We start from the raw sequence: 23,503 nt of genomic DNA on the forward strand, positions 1-23,503 counted from the left end.
TATGCGAGGAGACATAGGGGTGTATTAAGGCATCAATGTGACACCATATGAGGGTGGTGTTCTCTATTTGTATGCATCAGTGTGTATGCGAGGAGACATAGGGATGTATAAAGGCATCAATGTGACACCAACTGGAGTGGTGTTCTCTATTTGTATGCATCAGTGTGTATGCGGGGAGACATAGGGGTGTATTAAGGCATCAATGTTACACCATATGAGGGTGGTGTTCTCTATTTGTATGCATCAGTGTGTATGCGAGGAGACATAGGGATGTATAAAGGCATCAATGTGACACCAACTGGAGTGGTGTTCTCTATTTGTATGCATCAGTGTGTATGCGGGGAGACATAGGGGTGTATTAAGGCATCAATGTGGCACCATATGAGGGTGGTGTTCTCTATTTGTATGCATCAGTGTGTATGCGAGGAGACATAGGGGTGTGTTAAGGCATCAATGTGACACCAACTGGAGTGGTGTTCTCTATTTGTATGCATCAGTGTGTATGCGAGGAGACATAGGGGTGTGTTAAGGCATCAATGTGGCACCAACTGGAGTGTTGTTCTCTCTTTGTATGCATCCGTGTATATACGGGTAGGGGTGTATTAAGGCATCAATGTGGCACCAACTGGAGTGTTGTTCTCTATTTGTATTCATCCGTGTGTATATGGGTAGGGGTGTATAATGTGTATCAGCGTAATACGATCGGAACCATTAATCCCTTAAATATCATGTCCGATTCTCTTGTTGAAACAAACGGAACAAACAATCATTAAAATAGACTCGTCATGCACTACAAAATGAATTTTATATGTGCTATCTGACCGATTTATTTTCACCTGAATCTTACATTTATTACGTCCACACGCATAAATTCTTTTCTAGATAAGGATAGATTGTTGATCTGCCACCTTGACACAAGGCATTGTGGTAGGTTACACCTGTCATTAGATAATGACACTTCGCCTTGACACTAACCTGTCGAACGTGAAGCTGTGGTTAGTTGTTATACAAGAATTATATTATTTTACCTTTTGACGGACCGAGATTTAATAGACTAGCAAGATATAGTAAGAAGCTGCAATATGAAACAAGTGTTGACCACATGTAGCAACTAGCTAGGTATCGCAGGACCCATGAAGATCCGGGGAAGAATAGATCTTCAGCAACTCATGCTTGCGATAAAAGACGACTAGGCTTGTCGTAAGAGGCGACTAACGGGATCGGCAGGTCAGGCTCGCTGGCTTGGATGATGTATGTCATCGTATCCCAACTTAGTGGAACGATGCTCCAGATGTCAATCATTGGATTGTCTGGCCCAGACTCGATTATTTACAGACCACCGTCATGTAGCTGGAATATTGCTGAGTGCGGCGTTAAACAAGAAAACAAACAAACAAGGTATCGCAGGAGGTGGCTATATTTAGCCAGAGGTAGCAACAAATCAAGATGCAGCAAGATGTGGAAAGAGGTATCAAGATGCAGCAAGAAGGTGCAAGATGTATCAAGATGTAGCATGAGGTAGCTGGAGGTAGGGAGATGTAGCGGGAGGTATCAAGATGCAGCAAGGTATGGAAAGAGGTATCAAGATGCAGCAAGGTATGGAAAGAGGTATCAAGATGCAGAGAAGGTATGGAAAGAGGTATCAAGATGCAGCAAGAAGGTGCAAGATGTATCAAGATGTAGCATGAGGTAGCTGGAGGTAGGGAGATGGAGCGGGAGGTATCAAGATGCAGCAAGGTATGGAAAGAGGTATCAAGATGCAGCAAGGTATGGAAAGAGGTATCAAGATGCAGAGAAGGTATGGAAAGAGGTATCAAGATGCAGCAAGAAGGTGCAAGATGTATCAAGATGTAGCAAGAGGTAGCTGGAGGTAGGGAGATGGAGCGGGAGGTATCAAGATGCAGCAAGGTATGGAAAGAGGTATCAAGATGCAGCAAGAAGGTGCAAGATGTATCAAGATGTAGCATGAGGTAGCTGGAGGTAGGGAGATGTAGCGGGAGGTATCAAGATGCAGCAAGGTATGGAAAGAGGTATCAAGATGCAGCAAGGTATGGAAAGAGGTATCAAGATGCAGCAAGATGTGGAAAGAGGTATCAAGATGCAGCAAGAAGGTGCAAGATGTATCAAGATGTAGCATGAGGTAGCTGGAGGTAGGGAGATGGAGCGGGAGGTATCAAGATGCAGCAAGGTATGGAAAGAGGTATCAAGATGCAGCAAGGTATGGAAAGAGGTATCAAGATGCAGCAAGGTATGGAAAGAGGTATCAAGATGCAGCAAGAAGGTGCAAGATGTATCAAGATGTAGCATGAGGTAGCTGGAGGTAGGGAGATGGAGCGGGAGGTATCAAGATGCAGCAAGGTATGGAAAGAGGTATCAAGATGCAGCAAGGTATGGAAAGAGGTATCAAGATGCAGCAAGGTATGGAAAGAGGTATCAAGATGCAGCAAGGTATGGAAAGAGGTATCAAGATGCAGCAAGGTATGGAAAGAGGTATCAAGATGCAGCAAGAAGGTGCAAGATGTATCAAGATGTAGCATGAGGTAGCTGGAGGTAGGGAGATGGAGCGGGAGGTATCAAGATGCAGCAAGTTATGGAAAGAGGTATCAAGATGCAGCAAGGTATGGAAAGAGGTATCAAGATGCAGCAAGGTATGGAAAGAGGTATCAAGATGCAGCAAGAAGGTGCAAGATGTATCAAGATGTAGCATGAGGTAGCTGGAGGTAGGGAGATGTAGCGGGAGGTATCAAGATGCAGCAAGGTATGGAAAGAGGTATCAAGATGCAGCAAGGTATGGAAAGAGGTATCAAGATGCAGCAAGGTATGGAAAGAGGTATCAAGATGCAGCAAGAAGGTGCAAGATGTATCAAGATGTAGCATGAGGTAGCTGGAGGTAGGGAGATGGAGCGGGAGGTATCAAGATGCAGCAAGATGTGGAAAGAGGTATCAAGATGCAGCAAGAAGGTGCAAGATGTATCAAGATGTAGCAAGATGTGGAAAGAGGTATCAAGATGCAGCAAGGTATGGAAAGAGGTATCAAGATGCAGCAAGAAGGTGCAAGAGGTATCAAGATGCATCAAGAAGGTGCAAGATGTATCAAGATGTAGCATGAGGTAGCTGGAGGTAGGGAGATGGAGCGGGAGGTATCAAGATGCAGCAAGATGTGGAAAGAGGTATCAAGATGCAGCAAGAAGGTGCAAGATGTATCAAGATGTAGCATGAGGTAGCTGGAGGTAGGGAGATGGAGCGGGAGGTATCAAGATGCAGCAAGGTATGGAAAGAGGTATCAAGATGCAGCAAGAAGGTGCAAGATGTATCAAGATGTAGCATGAGGTAGCTGGAGGTAGGGAGATGGAGCGGGAGGTATCAAGATGCAGCAAGGTATGGAAAGAGGTATCAAGATGCAGCAAGGTATGGAAAGAGGTATCAAGATGCAGCAAGGTATGGAAAGAGGTATCAAGATGCAGCAAGGTATGGAAAGAGGTATCAAGATGCAGCAAGAAGGTGCAAGATGTATCAAGATGTAGCATGGGGTAGCTGGAGGTAGGGAGATGGAGCGGGAGGTATCAAGATGCAGCAAGGTATGGAAAGAGGTATCAAGATGCAGCAAGGTATGGAAAGAGGTATCAAGATGCAGCAAGGTATGGAAAGAGGTATCAAGATGCAGCAAGAAGGTGCAAGATGTATCAAGTTGTAGCATGAGGTAGCTGGAGGTAGGGAGATGGAGCGGGAGGTATCAAGATGCAGCAAGAAGGTGCAAGATGTATCAAGATGTAGCATGAGGTAGCTGGAGGTAGGGAGATGGAGCGGGAGGTATCAAGATGCAGCAAGGTATGGAAAGAGGTATCAAGATGCAGCAAGGTATGGAAAGAGGTATCAAGATGCAGCAAGAAGGTGCAAGATGTATCAAGTTGTAGCATGAGGTAGCTGGAGGTAGGGAGATGGAGCGGGAGGTATCAAGATGCAGCAAGATGTGGAAAGAGGTATCAAGATGCAGCAAGGTATGGAAAGAGGTATCAAGATGCAGCAAGAAGGTGCAAGATGTATCAAGATGTAGCATGAGGTAGCTGGAGGTAGGGAGATGGAGCGGGAGGTATCAAGATGCAGCAAGATGTGGAAAGAGGTATCAAGATGCAGCAAGGTATGGAAAGAGGTATCAAGATGCAGCAAGGTATGGAAAGAGGTATCAAGATGCAGCAAGAAGGTGCAAGAGGTATCAAGATGTAGCAAGATGTGGAAAGAGGTATCAAGATGCAGCAAGGTATGGAAAGAGGTATCAAGATGCAGCAAGGTATGGAAAGAGGTATCAAGATGCAGCAAGAAGGTGCAAGATGTATCAAGATGTAGCAAGATGTGGAAAGAGGTATCAAGATGCAGCAAGGTATGGAAAGAGGTATCAAGATGCAGCAAGGTATGGAAAGAGGTATCAAGATGCAGGAAGAAGGTGCAAGAGGTATCAAGATGTAGCAAGAGGTAGCAAGATGCAGGAAGATGTAGCAGGAGGTATCAAGATGCAGCAAGACGTATAAAGATGTAGGAAGATCAGCAAGATGTAGCTGGAGATAGCAATATGTAGCGATATGTACAAAGATGTAGCAATATTACAAAGATGTAGCAATATGAAATACAATGTGGCAAAATTTAAAATGTACCAATTTGAAATAAGACGTAGCAAGATGCAGCAGTATAGGAGCAATATGTAACACATGGTAGTAAGGTGTAGCAGTGTATAGCAAGATATAGCAAGAGATATTGGGAGGTATCAAGATGCAGCAGAAGCAAGACGTAGCAAGTGGTTGTGTCGGTATCAAGAGGTATCAAGATGAGGCAGGGGGTAGCAAGACGTACCAGGGTGAGCAGGATGTGGGAAGTGGCAGTCAGGGGTATCAAGAGGTACGAGGGGCATTCAATACGTTTTGCAACTTCAATATAAGACCAAGTCGCAGAATATCTTTTGCACTTTTATTTTTCATAATAATCTCTATTCACCTCAATAAACTTATTCCATTTGTCCTTCAAGCTTTTAATACCACTTTTATAGAAATCCGCAGATTGGCCCTCTAATCACGCCTCTGTGGCAGCCTTTATGTCCTCGTCATGCTGGAAGCGTCTTCCACGTAGGGCAGATTTCATTTCAGGAAATAGTCACTGGGGGCTTAGTCTGGGCTGTAGGGTGGGTGGTTTAACTGTTCGAATCCACATTCACATATGGCGGCCTGTGCAATTCTTGACTTGTGAACAGAAGCGTTGTCATACAAAAGTAGAATACCACGTGTTAAGGACCCACGGCCATAGCAGTCATATCAAACAAGGGGATAAACAAGACGAAACAGAAAGTACCAGGAGGTAGAAAGTAGAAAGGTGAAGCTAGATGTCGGTGAAGGTAGCAAGATGACACAAATGGTGGCAAGATGTAGCAAGATGTAGCAAGATGTAGGAAAAGGTATCAAGATGGTAGCAAGTGTAACAGAAGTAGCAGAAGGAGGTGAGGTGAGGTGAAATGGGGTTTAACGTCGCGTCCAAGATTATTGCACTTATATAGCGACGTGCATGTACGTGTGTGTGTTTGTGTGGCTGCTTGTACTTGTCCGGACTGATGCCGATTTATAGTGCTAGCTCACTGAGATACCATGTCGCAGTTTAACATGAATACCCCACTCAGACACAGTATACTGACTCCGAGCCGACCAGTCCTTGTTTTAGCCTTGTTTTAGCCTTGTTTTAGCCCCTTAATGCCGAGCGCCAGACAGGGTAACAACAAGTGCCATCTTTTAACGTCTTTTGGTATGACGCGGTCGGGGATCGAACCCCGGACCTTCCGCTCTCCGGGCGGACGCTCTACCACAAGACCACGGAGGCGGTCAGTAGCAGAAGGAAGCAGGGGGTAACGCTATGTAGTAAGATGTAGCAAGGTGTAGCAAGATGTACGGACTGTGACGTGGATAATGGTCTGTGATACGGGGTCGGGAGTGTGACAATTGAGGGGTCACCTCATGGACACCTCATGTTCCGACCAGAATGAACGTTTGCAACATGACATCACGGAGGAACCGGAAACTGACACCTGATGGCCGTCGATTGCCTGACAGCAGACGTTGACAAGATCAATACTTCTGTATTCCACAGTTAGAGTATGCAGTTTTCAAACGTGCGTTATGCTAACATGCGCTTAATTATGATTATTTCCCACCTGTTCACAACTGCATTTGTAACGCTGAGGTGTTGCATGAATGTGACGTGGGCAGTGAGGGTTTATTTATGACTCACCCAAAGGAAAACTATCTTCCAAAACTGTTCACGTGATGGAAACCCATATAGAAATGTTATAACTGTACATTGGTGGACGCTTAAACACTCATAAATAGGGGTCACCCAGAAAACTACGTGACACTGTATCCTTGTGCAAGGTTATGATACACCTATGAGGACAAATGTATGTGTACTGTGCACCCAATATAATTAAACAAACTTTGCTCAAAGTTCAAACCAAGCTACATTATGGCAACTTCACATACCAGTATACCAAGCTGCACGCGCCAGCCAATCTTAGCACAGCTCGTGTGAACTCGGTCAACCCCTAAAGCGTTTGGCAGCTAACCTAGGCCATGACGTCAACGTTCGTGCTACGCTCGTGGTCAGCAGAATGACTGACCAATGCTGATCGAATTGAGCTACGGCACTACAGTCGACCAATCGTTGTCTCTCTGAAGGTCGAGCAAGGCTATATAAAGGTGTATACCCCGCTGCTGCTGATAAGATACATTTGACAGGCTTTAACATCGTGTTATTACTTGAACAAACATGGCTGAATTGTTTTGTTTCGAAACGTCGGCTGCACATCGCGAGGAAAAGAAATATGGAGCGTTTCTAAATTATTCCTCAGGTAGGTTGTTTCATGCTTCATACATTGAAATATTACTCATACCTATGAAATATTCTTGCTTATTCATCCAAACTGAAACAAAGGCCATTACCTAGATGTCTTATAAAGTAAAGTTTTATTCCACGAGCCGAGTAGTTTTAAACATGTCTACTGTAGCAGATCTATTAATGATGTCATTTGATTTTGACGTGATAGTAACAGATGACGTCACAATGGTCTGCAAAGCATTGTGATGCAATATCATTGCATTCCAAGGAGGGATCGTTTGATCTAACCAAAGCCATATTTCTGGAGACCAGTTAAATAACGTCGTGAAAGTGAAACCATAGGAACAATAAAATGACACTTGTAATGGCTCACAAAATACAAATCTTAAATCATCACTCGCGACTGGAAAATAATCTAAATATGACAACAGTTTGCAACTATTAATCACTAGGTCGAGCATTTATTTATTAATAAAATATCTACATCTTACCGGGTTTTAGCATCATCCATGTTTTAACCTTGGACCTATGACTACGGGACGTCGATGTCCTGTGTAGCAGCGTGACACCCTATCACTTCAGGAAATGAACATCGGGAGTATATATACATATGAGCTCAAGTTGTACTAACTACAAGTGTGTTTGAGGCAGGGCTCGCTACTCAATGATGTAGTTTAACCGTTAACCGTACATCATATAGAGTCAGTGCAGTCAACTTAGTGACTTGGGTGCTCGCGATCAGAATCACATTAGATGTGATATTAAATGACCCCCCCCCCCCCCCATTCAACCAATATAATATATAAAGTGATCGCCTGATTATTTTTTACTTTTATAAAATTGAGTATTAATTAATGCTTATAATTGATAACATAATGAATTCTTACGTTTACTTTTTAAAGTCTATGAGAATTATTCGTCGATTGTTTGGTAGTAGTTAGGTGTAATTGTATGTTATAAACTGATATAAAACAAAACGCATAAAAACCTTTCTGAAAGTGTGTTTGTTTTGTTGAACGTTCTGGCGTATTGTAAACACATTGCCGTCTTTAGTCGACGATATATATTGTAAACCTCGAGGAATGTTGAAAGCTGTCATGAAGAAAATAGCGTTGACACTGAACGCCGAATAATGCCACTTATTTCCTACATCACCGTGTTTCTGTATTGAACTTGGCCGTATTTCAGTATGTATTGATCTGAAAGTGCTTCAGTTGTAAAGCTATGAAATTCAGACATTAAACATTTCACTTCAGTTTTTAAGGTTCGCATGACGCATATCCGTTAAAATGTATATGTTAATTACTTAACACAAACTGTCACACGCGTTATTTGAATCAACTGTCAGCGCTGCGCCTCCAAACTCCATGGTTACTGCATGCTGCCTGGGTGTCTAGCACGAGTAGGATGCATGTACAGCACGTGCGAGCTTGCGAGAGCAGTCAGCCGGCGGATCAATACTGACCTTTGCACCCAGTGAGCACGTGATCGCTGTGTGAACTGGCTGGCATGATGTATGCCTCTGAAGATTTTGATGGGTTGAGAAGAGATTCACACAGCTGTTTGAGTGTCTTATTTCAAAATACGTGCTTTCTGTCCGTAAAACTGGTTAGTAGAAGGGTTACAGCTCATCGAAAATAGGCTACTTGGGTAGATGAAACATTTTACAATGATGAATTTAATTGTGACCGATAATATTTGAATCTGAGTTTAGATTTCGGTGGCTGATTGCGTGGTGTTGTACCCCGACTGCATGGGGCGGTGCCGGTAAATAGCTACATCTACCTATATTCCTTCATCGTTTTTTATCCGGCGTTCTCCATATTAATATGTTATATTATACATGTTTATACCGCGGGTATCGAGGTACTAATGTCCGCTCAAATGCGGTTTTATTTGTTCCCCGACCGGTGGATCCGTTTGCGTTTCATTTATTTATCTCAACTCCCTGGGGAGTATACAACCCAAGCTGTCTACGGGTTCTGGGAGGTTTTTACTTCCACCTCACATATCCAGTACTCATTCCAAGTTTGGATGAACAGAGGCACATTGGAACTAAGTCACTTGCCCAGTGTGGGACCACAGGCTTTGACACTCTATCATCGGACGAGCGGGTTCTTTCGTGTGCACAGGGTGTATATACTCTAAAATAGGGGTAGTGACAACACTGTAAACATTATTGTATTGGTTTTTTGTTGTTTTACGCCGCACAAACAGTATTGGTCTCAAGGCTGAATAACAACCCGGTCACTTGGGGTACAAGATCTCAGCACCAGGCATTTGCTGGCCTGCTGCTTTTGGCCGCTTGACCACTCCGCCACCTGGGCTACGGGTCGACCAATTAGAAACGTGTGCCACTGGCCGCTGTAGGCTTTACATCGGGGTGCTACACTTCCCACTGGCAAAATAAAAGATAACGTTTTTTTTTAAACCGATATACCAATAACTTCCTTAGTCACTATAATCAAACTACCGGACTAAAGAAAGTGTTGTTTGTTTGTTGTTGTTTAACGCCGCACTTAGCAGTATTCCAGCTATACGACGGCGGTCTGTTAACAATTGAGTCTGCGCCAGACAATCAAGTGATTGACATCATGAGCATCGATCCACGCAATTTGAAATTAAACAATGGTTATACGATGGCGATGGAGTTTATGCGGGTACCATAGGCGATATTACGTGCATCATATCAATAAGTATTTTCAGCCTTCAAAAATTTGTAATGTTTTGGTCAAATCAGAGACCACAAAATACAGCCAGTTTTCAGGTGTATGCAGTTTACTTTATTTGTATTTGGAGAATGGAACAGGATCATTACGTTGCATTCGCTTAGATACTAGTGATATTGACAAAATCGTTTTCCTCATGATGCTGACCAAGGTAAACAGAAGGTAGAAGACCTGTAAAGATCCGGGTTAGAATTGGTCTTCAGCAACCCATGCTCGTCGTTAGCAACAAATTTGATCGGGCGGTCAGACTCGCTTGCTTGGCTGATACATGTATCCACTGAGGACATTTATAAAGGTAACACAGTGGACGAACTCCACCACCACCCCCCCCCCCACCCCCCCCCCCCCCCACCCCCCCCCCCCCCCACCCCCCCACCCCCCCCACATGCACGCACGCACGCACACGCACACACCAATTTCGTGAATCGATTCCCATGATGTCAATCACTGGATTATCTGGTCCAGACTCGAACATCTACAAGCCGCCGTCAACAAACAAACAAAGAAGAATGTTCGTGTTTGTCACATACCTAGTCCCCAACTTCTCACACAAGACCGAATCGATACACGGCACGTGACATGATCCCGTCACGCGACAGATCACGCGCTGCTTCGTCATTTCCAATGTCGATTTGGGTCAGTTTATTGAGCGCCTGCCTAAAGCTAATATTCATTGTAGCGTTCATTTGGCCATTGAACTGAGGAAACATGAGTCGCCTATTGACCGTAATATACGTACTTTGTCCCAGTGAGGGCTCAGTCGCACAAACGGAGGAGCAGTCGCGACTGTCGTCAGTCCATGTCTAAGACAGTTTTAGCGTCCTCTTTATGAAACGGGGCCCCCGTAACGCGAAGCGATCGCAGCGCTACGACTGTCGTAAGTCTATGTTAAAGGGCCTTAGCGCTACGACTATCGTACGTCTATGTTAAAGGGTCTTAGCGCTACGACTGTCGTAAATCTGTGTAAAGAGTTTTAGCGCTAGGACTGTCGTTCGTCTATATTAAAGAGCCTTAGTACTACGACTGACGTAAGTCTATGTTAAAGAGCCTTAGTACTACGACTGACGTAAGTCTATGTTAAAGAGCCTTCTTAGTACTACGACTGACGTAAGTCTATGTTAAAGAGCCTTCTTAGTACTACGACTGACGTAAGTCTATGTTAAAGAGCCTTCTTAGTACTACGACTGACGTAAGTCTATGATAAAAAGCCTTCTTAGTACTACGACTGACGTAAGTCTATGATAAAAAGCCTTCTTAGTACTACGACTGACGTAAGTCTATGTTAAAGAGCCTTCTTAGTACTACGACTGACGTAAGTCTATGATAAAAAGCCTTCTTAGTACTACGACTGACGTAAGTCTATGATAAAAAGCCTTAGTACTACGACTGTAAAAGTAGTACTAAAAAGTAGTTACAACCATGCAGGTAAATGGACACGTTCGTTATACACCCGTCATTTTCAGAAACACGTGGATGGGTCAGGTGTACTCACAATAGACAGACGGCTAACCTTGGAGATCTTCATCCCCGTGCTATGTCATCAACTTAAAAATAACATCATCATAATCATACAAAATGCTCATGTATCGATGTTGTCGACGACGTTAGATGGGAGATTCCGAACCTGTGGAAAATCTAGACTTGCTGCAGGGTTATGGCATTACAGAAAGAGATGGGCGGAAAGGAAAACATTATGGTTCAGGGACTGAGACTACGTGATGTAGAAGTTGACGTTTTTACTCATGGCTGCGTCACTCTATGAGGTAAACATGTTATTTATAACAAAAGCCTAATAGCCTCTGTTTAGTTAATTACTAGAGGGGGGGGGGGGGGGGGGGGGGGGGGGTGAAAATGAACATGGACCATTTCTCGCAATAGTTCGTGATGACGAAAATGATGAGGATGATGATGATGATGATGATTGTGATGGAGAACTGAGTATTCGTATCTGGTGTTTACACATTTGAATGATTCAATTGCCTAGCGCAATAATTCGTTCATATTTATAAACAGTATATGGGCTGTTGAATGTTATTCAATATCTAACCAATAAAATATACTTGTTTCCTACATGAATATGCCAAGTAATGGCTTCCTGACATGACTAACGTTGAACTACCCATGTTTCCGATATTGAGAGATTCCAAACGCTTCCTGAAAACCAATACTATATATGTGGTCACGACAATCTATCGTGCACTAATCGTCCTCGCAGTCAACAAGTAGGTTAATATCTTTATTACTCGCAGATCAAATTCCACATTTGAGAAACGAGTTAAATTATTCACCTAGCGCCTGCTTTACTGTTGGGATATAAATAGATTTGTTGCTGCCACCAGTTGGATGATTATGTCAGCTGAGCGCTGATTGGCTAGTTCTAAGTGTCATGGCCGCCCCGGCGCGGTTCACGCCGTTACGACGTGATTCCCGTGTGGGTCTCTTTGTCGTGAGCGATTGTTCTGGCAAATAATACGGTTACTGGATTTGTTATGTGACTGCTGTTAACATGATTCACAGTGCACCGGGCAAAGACACACTTAAATAACGCGAAAATATTTTCGATGGCGCAGGTATCTGATGAGCCAGTGAAGGTCGCTGTCACTCGACCTAGTTTCTGAAATTGTGTAAAGAATAGTAAGCCGCTGTTATAGGTTGATTTTAAAGTGTATAAATGTCCTGCCATGGTTTTTGGTTTTGTTCCCAAACGACGCAACTTTAATTAATTGAATGCTGCATGAGTATTTTGTCAAAAAGTAATTATTTATCTGTTGCTTGTTATTACACCAAGGATTTGTGTCTGAACAAAACTCATGGGAATATTGTTAAATATAAATTTATCAACAAATGAAATGTGAATTCATAACTTTGCGATACCTATTCTACGACAAGAAGGCTTTGTAAAATATGTTATCCCCGTGAAGATCCGGGTTAAAACTGATCTTCAGCAACCCATGCTTGAGGCGACTAACGGGATCGGGTGGTCAGACTCGCTGACTTGGTTGATGCTTGTCATCGTATCCCGAATAGCAATCCATGCTTACCGTATAAGGTGACTATGCTTGTCGTAAGAGACGACTAACGGGACCGGGTGGTCAGGCTCGCTGACTTGGTTGATGCATGTCATCGTGTCCTAATTGCGCGGATCGATGTTCATGATATCAATCACTTGATTATCTGGTCCGGACTCGATTATTTACAGACCGCCGTCATATAGCTGGAATATTACTGAGTGCGGCGTTAAGCAAAAAACCATTTGCGTGGATCGATGCTCATGATATCAATCAATGAATTGTCTGGCCCAGACTCGATCATTTACAGACCGTCGTCATATATAGTTGGCGTTAAACACTACACAAGCCATGACTCATAGATAGAGGGAATGTCTAGTGCATGTCGGTATAGTCTGGGAGCATTGACTGTAAATAATAAAAGCTTGATTTGGGGGATGTTTAATTGCATCGTGGCGTTTTGCAAATTTGGTACAGAAGTACTTACAACAACCACGCGCCTGAGCTATTTTAGGATATATAGGTCAGATAGCTTCAAGTATTAGCAACGGAAACGAATCTGTGTGTGGATGTTAATCAGAACTTGTGTCCGGGTGAAGGAAGAGTGAAGAATGGGCGCTATGTGTAGGCATTATGGTGTTTGTGGCGTCCAGTGGTGAGGGTGCCGCAACTCAGTGTGCCAGGATACGCTGGTTGTGGGTTCGAATCTCAGACCCGAATATGACCTTTTGCTCTGTCAGCACAGTACCCTTACTCGCTCTCTCAATAAGTGGGTGGGTCAGTTTGTATGAACGGTATTTCAACTACAGCGCGGCGCCTGTGCTTATTGTAGGGGGACCCCGAAGTATTGCATGTTTTTGACATGTTAAGGGTGCAGACAAACCTGGAAACATTATCAGGGCGAACCGGGATTCGAACCCGCGATCATCTTTCACTACGATTGCGTGTAACTGAGACAAGAAACCTTGATGCGAGGAATCAATGATGTGTGTTGAAAAGACAATCTTTATGCCTCAAATGCAGTATGCTCATTTCTCTAAACCCAAGGGAAAAAAATTATCACTTTGAATGAAAATGTGTTTCCCATTTGATGACCAATAAGCAAATGTCCAAAGACGATTCACGATTCAATTAAAAATAATGCACGTGCAATTACACCCAGCGTCCTTGACACTTCTCCACTGATTGTTTGTTTTGTTTGTAGTTTAACGCCGCACTCAGCAATATTCGAGCTATTTACGCGGTATGCAAATAATCGAGTCTAGACCAGTCTGTGCAGAGTTGCCTCCCGTGGTCACGCCAGAAACCCATGATTGTGGGTTTGAATCATGTTCTGGGTTTCACCGAAGTGGTAAACGTCTAAGACCTGATATAACTGGAATACTGTTGAAGGCGGGGTTAACCACTGACTCCTTCACCGTGCTGGACACCGTAATTCATTGCTCATGCTCTCAATTACTGGCTTGTCTTGCTCATTTGATTGTTTACAAGCCGCCGTCGTGAAATATGGCTCGGATATTACATTCACAGTGTGAAACAGCATTCACTTCATTTGGTAACTTGGTGACCGGTCTGTGATGGTGCAAGCACAGAGTTATTACTGACACACGTTACAGCGAAATCAGGTCGATCTGGACTCCACCATTCCAGTGAATGTATCCTAATTAACACATATACAGATGGACGAATCCTGGATATGAGAGAGAGAGAGAGAGAGAGAGAGAGAGAGAGAGAGAGAGAGTGAGAGAGAGACATGTAAATGAATATGGACCATTTCTCGTAATAGATGATGAAAATGATGATGATGATGACGATGATGATGATGATGATGATTTACACATTTGAATGATTCAATTGCCATGCGCAATAATTCGTTATTATTCAATATTTAACCAAAAAAATATAAGAAGAGAATCATTTACTTGTTTCCTACATGAATATGTCAGGTAATGGTTTTCTGAGACATCACAGATTTACATTAACGATGTTGGGAGCCTAACTGTTTACAACGGCTTTTTTCATTCCAAGAACGTTATACTTAGCTAAACGATTCAAATCATATGGGCTTGAAGATGCAACTGTTGAAATTTAAACATGTTAGATGTTCAATATAGTATTCAGGTAATATACTGTTTCTTAAATCACTCAAAAGGGGACACAGCATGCAGATGTGAAATTCTGTTTCATCGAGTGGTATTTTACATAATGGGCAAAATCGTTTTTTCTTTGGGATACTCAACCTTCTACCTATTTCATTCATATATGAGTATGTATTGACCCTGCCACCAGCAATACAAGGGACACTACTTCATACCGTGACTGGTAAATCGGGAACTTAATCTGTATAATTACACCGTGAACATTACCGCTGTATAGAGACCGTAAGTTCAACACGAATCAAATCAGTTCGACTGGAATAATAGACACCAACAACTCGAAGCCCCATTACGAGAAAAATATGAAAAGTGAAGCGTGAATTTTCACAGTATTTGAAAACGATCTTCCTGACCAATATGGCGCATCAACTAACAGCGCTTGCGGTGTGAGGGTGAGACTTTATGACCCTCACTATAACGACGGAGGGTACGCTGTACCGAGGTGGGGAAACGATCGCGATCTCCGATGTGACTAGCACCCACGGTCTCCACATGGCCACCCCGCGATCCGAAGGTCCATACTTTGACAGGCTCTAGTTGCGAATTGCTGACTGTGCTGAAACTGTCAATCACGTTTATCAGTTACATTTGTCAACGGTGCAGTATACACGGGAGTGGTGATTATCTGTTATCTACCGGTCAGCTTGATAAAGGACTGGTCAATCTCCAAGAACTGTGACATGGTTTCTGTGGTCAACAGCGCTAGGCAGGGGAGTAACCAGTACCATCTTTTAATGTTTTGGTTTGCAGCGGCCGGAGATCCAACCACCGACCTTCGACTCTCCGGGCAGACGCTATATCCACTAGACCTCAGAGGCGACCCTCTTAATGTGTAATCGGTGATTGTTAGTTGCATATATTAAACAACGGAAAATCGTGACAGGCTGCCCATTTAGCTTTGATTGCAGGAGCAGTAGAGTAGCCTATCGGTTAAAGCGTTTGCTCGTCACGCTGCATACCCGGGTTCGATTCTCACCTTGAGCATAATGTATGAAGCGCATCCTTCCCGTCGTGGTTTTTAGGGTGTAAAATCTGTCACCAACCCATGTCACTCACTCACTCACTCACTCACTCACTCACGCAACATGAACCTCCCTAGACACCTGCTGCTTTTCCTTGATCCATCACCAGTTGTTCCGATCTTACCTTGTGGACATGACTAAGGGCACAGTTGCTATTCACAGTTTCATCACTAACCATTATCCGTTGATCGTGGGTTCGAATCCTAGGTACACCCCAATCTTGATCCATGATCTTTTAGGGCGGTGGTGTAGCCTCGTGGTTAAAGCGTTCGCTCGTCACACTGAAGGCACGGGTTCGATTCCCCAAATGGGTACAATGTGTGAAGCCCATTCTTGGTGTCCCCCGCCGTGATATTGCTGGAATATTGCTGAAAGCGGCGTAAAACCATACTCACTCGCACACTCATGACACCATTCCCGTGCTCGCGTGTTTCTCTAAAGTGGTATACGTTTACGAACTGCATCACTCCGGGTTTTCCTCCCACATTAAGCAGACACTCCATGAAATAGGCGTTAAACCAATTCACTCGGTCACAATGTAACGGAAACGTGCTGCCCTTAACCTACATATGTAAAGGTTAATGCGAAGTTTATTGAGAAACATGATCTATTTGACGAAAATGTAATTGATGTAATATCATATATCATGAGTGAAGTGCACAGGTGGCTGTATATGGCTTATTATTTATTAACATGGAGATATCCTAAGTGTGTTACCAACAGCGCATTTGTTAAGATGGTGATAATTCGTTTTTGTTATATAATCGTGTTCGGAGTGAGATTGATAACAAAACTGGATTTTAGGGTAGATTGTGGTTAAAGTGAAACGTCGTTACACGCGGAAGACCCGGGTTCGATTCCCCGCATGGATACAGTGTGTGGAGCCCAATTCTGGTGTCCCCTGCCGTGATATTGCTTTAATATTGCTAAAAGCGGCGTGAAAACATACTCATTCACTCACTCGATTCCTCAGATCGGTACTGGCGAAGCTAATTTTTGGTGATCTCCTCCTTAAAGTTGCTCAAGTGCTCACTCACTCACTCACTCGCTAAGACGGGGCGTAATTACGTCACTACTGCTCAGAATGTAATACCGGTAAGATGAATGTCTTGTGCCATGACATTGTGGGAATATGTTGTTAAAAGTGGCATAAAACCATATTCACTTTCATGTAACTATTGTGCAACTATTACAACTAAACCAGAGGACGCGGGTGCCCCAGGCGCCGTACTTCGCTGTGCAGAGTTGCGTTCCTTCAAGTTCCAGTATCTTATGATCGTTGGCTCTAATCCCGGTTCGCCCTTGTTAGGTTATATTTCTTATATCAATGATCGTGTGTTTCACTGAAGTTTTAAACGTCCAAGATCTGCATCACCCGGGCCTCTCCTCCCACATCAAACACCGCCGTGATATAACTGAAATACTGTTCAAAGCGGTATCAACCTAAAGCATTAAAAAACATCCATATTTGCCTCAAATCAACATGACACGATCTTTTAACATGTTTGTAACTGGGAGTTCATATCAGTTAAGAGGCTTGAAATGTGACGCTCCACGTCAAGACTTCACACTCTGAAAAAAACAACAAATATGAAAAATGGTCGTTTTTGTAGTAATCTCGTAGGCGTGAAGATGACATTCGTGGTCAGTAAAGTTTAGATCCAGATGTCATGTTCATGTCGGTTAGTGTTACGTCCAGCCATCGTCAAACGTCAGACAGTCGTGTCTTGCCATGTGCTTTTACCGGCTTCACTGATAACCTGTGTACTTTGCCGGGGTTGACTAACTCTAGCAATCGCTGAGTAACTGGTTATCGGCGTAGCCCTTCACCGACTTTTGCCCCGTCACCGAATTACATCCAGCGACGTAAACAATTATTCCGCGGTACCCTCTGACCTCCGTTCCTCACCTCGATACCAGCCAATCAGATAGGAGTATGCAAAGTATCTGATAGTAAACAAGACAGCATGGCCTCCTATAAATGTGGGCACCACCTCGTCGTTGTTCAGATACAACTCGAACGTGACTTTGATACTTTGACGTTACTGCAACTGCAAAACAGTTATCTTCGATTGATATTTATACATATTTGACATCATGAGAGTTACCCACAGCCCGATTCGCGATGATGGATATTCGACTGGTGAGTTTCTCAGCTATATCTTGACGGCATCTGATCTGACATGTAAGCTAGAATAGATAATAACAAATGCATGCTTTTATAGACTTGTAACAACTATTTCTTTCATTTACAGACAATTCGGATTCGTCTTCTGCCGATTCAGACATCTCGATCGCCGAGGTGAGTGAGCGTTTTCATTCACAATATACATCTATGCGTAACATTGTTTTATTGTAGAACGAAATCTTCGATTTGACAGTTTCGTTGATTAAATACTTTCCTGCTTGTGTGTCAAAAGTAATATTTGAACGGCAAGACGAGTAATGGTACAAAGGGAAGGTGCTAACCCATCAATTTGAAGCGGGACCAACTGGTTTCGTCCCGCGTGTCGAACAGCTGATCACGTAAACAAGCTACCATGTGATATGCAAATGAGCTAGGTCAACTTCGGGGTTTCCCCCACCTTGTGCAATAGCTTGGCGAGAGATGGCTTTTGTCGAGTCTGCACTTTCTGGATGTAGAATTGCTTCCGTGTAGTCGTCTTTAAACTTAAATCAGTGAGATGATGCTAGCCCGACTTCGCGGGACAGCTACTGCGTCCAGATTGGTTGTATATCGTCTCTCGTCCTGGGTCGCTAACCTTGAGGCAAGTGGACTATAGTCTGTTCTATAAAGTAGCGTCGCCTTAGTTATAACTCGTTCTACATAATTAAGTGGAATGTTTCCGGGTGTCATCTATTTTTATTGTTTCGCGATATTTTGTTTGTTTGTCGATGATTTCATTTCTTGAAATGACACAAATACTTTGCTTATGTACAAGGAAAGTGGTTAACGTGTTGGTGTGATAACTATTTATCCCAATAACAAATGTGAATTCCAAGCCCGAATAGAACACACATATTGTGTGTACAGTGTTCTAATTTAAGTAAGTTCGCAATCCAAGAACCGGACTAGTTTAGTTTTATGAAGATAATTCAAGACATTTCCCTTCGTTACTAACACGTGCAAACTTTCTTTCAGCCGGACTTTGGCATCTTGTTTGACGTGGACGGGGTGTTGGCTCGAGGCAGCGCCGCCCTCGCACCTGCAGTCAAGGCCATTGACAAGTTGAAGGACGCCGATGGACAGCTGCGCGTGCCATGCGCGTTCGTCACAAACGCTTGCAATAGGACCCATGATAAGGCGAAGCAGATCGCAGGATGGTTCAACTTAGAAGTAAGTGACACATTGCGGCCATGTAAATTAAATTCTTGGTTTTAGAGTTTCTCTCACGATAGTTATACTGTAGATCAGAATTGCATCGTAAAGGACAAGTCATTTGAACCGATATTAAAGTGGAATAGCGTTACAGTAAATGTTGTTTTCCACCACGCCATAACTACAACACAAATGGTCGTCTGTTGCAGGTGTCATGTGACCAGGTGATTCACGCGCCGACTCCCGTGAAGCTGTTGCGCCAATTCCACGATCAGCACGTGCTGGTGATTGGCCAGGAACACAGGCTGGAGATTGCCAAAGAGTATCCTTCATTGTAACATATCACGACTGCTTCCAGAATACTATTAAGAGAGCACACACAACCAATACGTGTTTGTACAAACTTAATTAGTGTGTGGTATCTGCTAAGTTAACTCTTTTTCTTGCACAAGGCGGAAACATGTTAAAGGGGAGCTCGGCTCGGGTTATTTGGCAGCCCCACATTGTTAAAATATTGTGTAATTCGAAACGTAATAACTACAAAGGCATTATACCGGTTTTACATATGGCATTAATTCCAGTGGTCTAGTGAATAGCGTCTGCCCAGAGAGCGGAAGATCGGTCCCCGGTGACGTCATACTAAAAGACATTAAATAATCTACTGTTTAAAGGGGCTAAAACAAAAACAGGTCCGCTTGGAATCAGTGTAGTGTGTTTGAGTGGGATGTCCATGTTTAACTGCAGCATGGTAGGTCAGTGGGCAAGCACTATAAAACCGGCTACAGTCTGGACCAGTCCAAGCAGCCACTCACAGTCGCATGAACGTCGCTACGGAAGTGAAACGATCTTGAACGCGACGTTAAACCCCAAATTCACCTCACTCCACTAGAATTAATTAGATGCGGTGTTGCAATTAGAATTTCCGCACAATGTGCTCAAAGCGCCATAATGCACTGGCTGAGTGTACATCCTACAAAATCCGCTGAGATCATTATTTTACGATAGTTCATGTTATTGCTCAAACTGCATGGTCACCTCGTTAATACTCTATGATCTTTAACCTGAAAAAGTCTTGGCTTCTCAAACCTGTGCACGCTGGATGATGTGAAGGAGGCCTATCCCTTGTTGGACATGGTTGACCACGAAAACAGAAAGGTCGTTGCCAGGGGCTACAAGGAAAACAACGACTTTCCCAAAATCGAAGGTAAGGAGTAACTCGCAGTGTTTTTACCTCATGTATGTGTACGTACAGGTCGGTACAATAAAATAATATTCATCTGATCTTTATTTCTATTTAAAACCGCTTTATGAAACGGGCCTAGGATTGTATTTTTCTTCCCGGTAACAATTAACTGATAGATCAGACAGGAAATACTTGTCAATATTAACGAGTTTGCTAGATCACACAAGAACGCAATATACAACTAAAGTGTTTAATGTTAGGGCACCGGGTGATGGAGCCTTGTGGTTGAAGCGTTTACTTCCATTTTCGTAAAACTAAATCTTGGTGTCTCCTGTCGTGTTATCTTCGGTACATTACTAAAAGCCTACCCACCGAACTAAACCCTTTGATGTGTCTTGCAGCCGTTCTGCTGTTGGCCGAGCCCACGCATTGGGAGGCAAACCTCCAACTGTTGATGGACCTGCTGTTGACGGAGGGTAAACCCACCAAGGCCCCCGCAGACCCTAAACGTGTGCCCCAACTTCCGGTGATTGCGTGCAACATGGACCTTCAATTCATGGCGGAAGCCTGCATTCCCAGGTAGGCGATCTAGATACTTGAGACCTCTTGCTGGAATATTGCGACGCTAAACAACAAACTAAAAACTCTCCCACACCCTCTCTCGAATTAGCAGTCAAAGGTGTTGATCTAAATGTTTAAGACAGTCACTTTTCCCGAGCCTCAGTTCTGAAATCCCATGAATACGAAACTAGAGTGACACCCGACCCCTCTATTAGTGTAATGGACAGTACTTACATTTACCGTTTTGATGTTTCAGGTTCGGACACGGAGCTTTCCTTGTTTGTCTTGAAGCTTTATACAGAGTAAGTTCCAGTTCAGAATATGTGTTCATCAAATTTTAACACGAGTACGAAAGATGTAAATGAGCGCACGCTCCATGTTACACGTTAAATAAAGAAGTTTTGTCGTTGCAGTGTCTTGGAATGTAGGCGGTAATCGGTGTCGTTTTCATATCGATTTGTATATAGTGTGTACTGTCAATTATCTCTAAACATTCCTTTCTCCGTTTACAGAAGATCACCGGGAAGGATTTGGAGTATTCAACCCTGGTAGGCAAGCCGTGCGAGATCACGTACAGGTTCGCCGAACACACTATCAGCAAAGTAGCCAAGACCATGGGCATAAGGAAACCTATCAAACGCCTCTATTTCATTGGGTAAGGAATATATTGACATTATTTCGAAAATGATGGAAACAAACTATTATTTCCTCCTTTAGGGAAAGTAATCGTAGCCTTTGAAGCTCTAATTGTATAAATAATGGACATGCAGGCTAAAGGTTGTTGGTTGGAGTAACCCGGAATCCGTCAGCGACCTGCATCAATTTCCTCCCACATTAAGTTTACGTGCCGTCATCTCTATGGTTGAAATATTGCAACGTCAAATTATAAATTTAACTTTAAATCAATCGCTAACTCAATGATTAAACCGCTACTCATTTAACTCCTACTCATTAAACTAACTGACGAATGAAATATGTTCTGAATTCATCACGTTACCATTATCTTCCAGCGACAACCCTAACGTTGATATCTACGGTGCCAACCTGTACGACCGCTACCTTCAGAAGGTGTGGAACAACAAGAAGAACGGCAACGATGTGACAACGCAACAAGGGCTTCCTTCCTCTCGGCACATTCCGTCAAACGCCGACCTGCACGAACAGACGGTCGAGAGATGCCACAGTTTACTCGTTGGAACCGGTGTATACCAGCACAAGCCGGAAGTGACTGAGAAGGACGACGACGACAACGAGAAGACGTACCACGGTCACCGCGACATCAACAACGAACCTCATCTGTCTCAGCCCTCCAAGTTTGTTCAAGATGTCGATGTCGGTATCCAGCACATACTGGAGGTTGAAAACTGCATAACGGCATGATGTGAACATTGTTACGACATTAATCCGGAAGGAAGATTCTGATTGTGAACGTAAAACTTCGGAAATCTCGCCGACCTCCAGCCAGCCATTCCACATCCTGGAAGCACAGTTTGTGAGGGACTCTGTCACGGCGCCCGTATATACACGGAAAGAAATCATATGCAAATTGCCTCCAGGCTACACTGTGATAAGAGATTAGTGCTGCTGCGAAAGAAGCTGACCGATGTTTATGGACTTTGTAGATGTTATTGTTGCCTAGTCTTTGCCATGACGTGCTCGTCACCAGGTCATGTTCTCGCACATTCACGGAGTGAAGACGAGACTGTGACGCGACCTGTGGACTGTCTCAGTCTGAGGAAAACTGATATCGGAGGTCGCTGTGCGACATCTGACTGTCAATACGACAATCCATACTGGATACCGGTTATCACGTGACTTATTTAAGCGTGCATCAGTGTATAAAAGTGTTGTAGATGTCAGTGGGTGCGGAAGTGTATTGTTGTACACTGTTTTCGTCAATGGGTAAATGTGAGAATATGTCCGTACTAATTTCGCGGTTCAGATAATTACGAATGGTTTGTGTTGTAGTTATGGGAGTAAATGTGTCGACTGTTGTCAAATATGAACGCAAATACCTTTGTCATAGGGCAGTGTACATATCGATGGTGATTATATTTTGTACAACCTTTTCTTACATGAATAAATACACGTCACTTATAAATGTCCTTATGTGGTGATTACGTCATTCATTACGATTCTGACTATCAAAGTCATATTTCCACTGGAATTCCTTGCCTCGGAAAGATGTGATTTATTTTCTTATTTTTATCTCAGAGATACCTGTATGATGAGTGGAAACCAGAACGCTCTGTGTTTGACTAATAGTTGCCGATGCTGCAATGCTTCATCACCGACGGCCTGATAATCGTGTGCAGGTCCGGCAAATACGTTGTCATGAGTAAGAATCTGAGTGAGTGAGTGAGTGAGTTGGGTTTAACGCCGCTTTTAACAGTATTCCAGTTATATCGCGGCGTGTCAGCTTAATGTGGGAGGAAAGCCCGAAGTGAAGCCCGAAGTCTCAGACGTTTACCACTTCGGTGAAACCCACGAGCACGGGTATGGTGCTGACAAACCTAGAAACATAATTGGGGCGAACCGGGATTCGAACCCACAATCATAGGTTTCTGGCGTGCCCAAGGGACGCAACTCTGCACAGCGAATCGCGGCGCCTTAGACGACTGGGCCACCCGTGCCCCCAGTAAGAATCTGAGCCAGTAG

The 23,503-nt window shown here is 43.5% G+C and overlaps 1 protein-coding gene and 1 long non-coding RNA gene across 6 annotated transcripts in view; both read left to right on the forward strand.

Moving 5' to 3' along the window:
- LOC124121001 (haloacid dehalogenase-like hydrolase domain-containing 5) overlaps positions 1–22,942 on the forward strand; it is a 38,338-nt gene extending 15,396 nt beyond the window's left edge. The window contains exons 1-9 of one of the 3 annotated variants that reach the window (XM_046483948.2): positions 6,738–6,880; positions 18,038–18,084; positions 18,925–19,119; positions 19,311–19,423; positions 20,172–20,305; positions 20,686–20,863; positions 21,102–21,147; positions 21,358–21,500; positions 21,856–22,942. In XM_046483948.2, the coding sequence (XP_046339904.1) occupies positions 6,799–6,880; positions 18,038–18,084; positions 18,925–19,119; positions 19,311–19,423; positions 20,172–20,305; positions 20,686–20,863; positions 21,102–21,147; positions 21,358–21,500; positions 21,856–22,225 (1,308 nt within the window). In that variant the 5' untranslated portion in view covers positions 6,738–6,798 and the 3' untranslated portion in view covers positions 22,226–22,942. Of the gene's footprint in view, positions 1–6,737; positions 6,881–17,767; positions 17,926–18,037; positions 18,085–18,924; positions 19,120–19,310; positions 19,424–20,171; positions 20,306–20,685; positions 20,864–21,101; positions 21,148–21,357; positions 21,501–21,855 lie in introns of those variants that run through there. The other 2 variants (XM_046483954.2, XM_048396922.1) reach the window with 2 other exon arrangements.
- Positions 1,632–3,678, forward strand: LOC124122339. Of its 3 annotated transcripts, none has more exons than XR_007221593.1 (4): positions 1,632–2,570; positions 2,601–2,660; positions 2,741–3,280; positions 3,361–3,678. It is a non-coding gene; the product is annotated as an uncharacterized LOC124122339 (long non-coding RNA). The 3 variants fall into 3 exon arrangements; XR_007221594.1 differs by having other exon boundaries at positions 1,632–2,090; positions 2,201–2,570; positions 2,741–3,678; XR_007221592.1 differs by having other exon boundaries at positions 2,741–3,678.
- Positions 22,943–23,503: the final 561 nt, after the last annotated feature.

The sequence above is a fragment of the Haliotis rufescens genome, unplaced genomic scaffold, assembly GCF_023055435.1.
Source record: "Haliotis rufescens isolate VD_foot unplaced genomic scaffold, xgHalRufe1.0.p SCAF_16, whole genome shotgun sequence".
Lineage (NCBI taxonomy): Eukaryota > Metazoa > Mollusca > Gastropoda > Lepetellida > Haliotidae > Haliotis > Haliotis rufescens.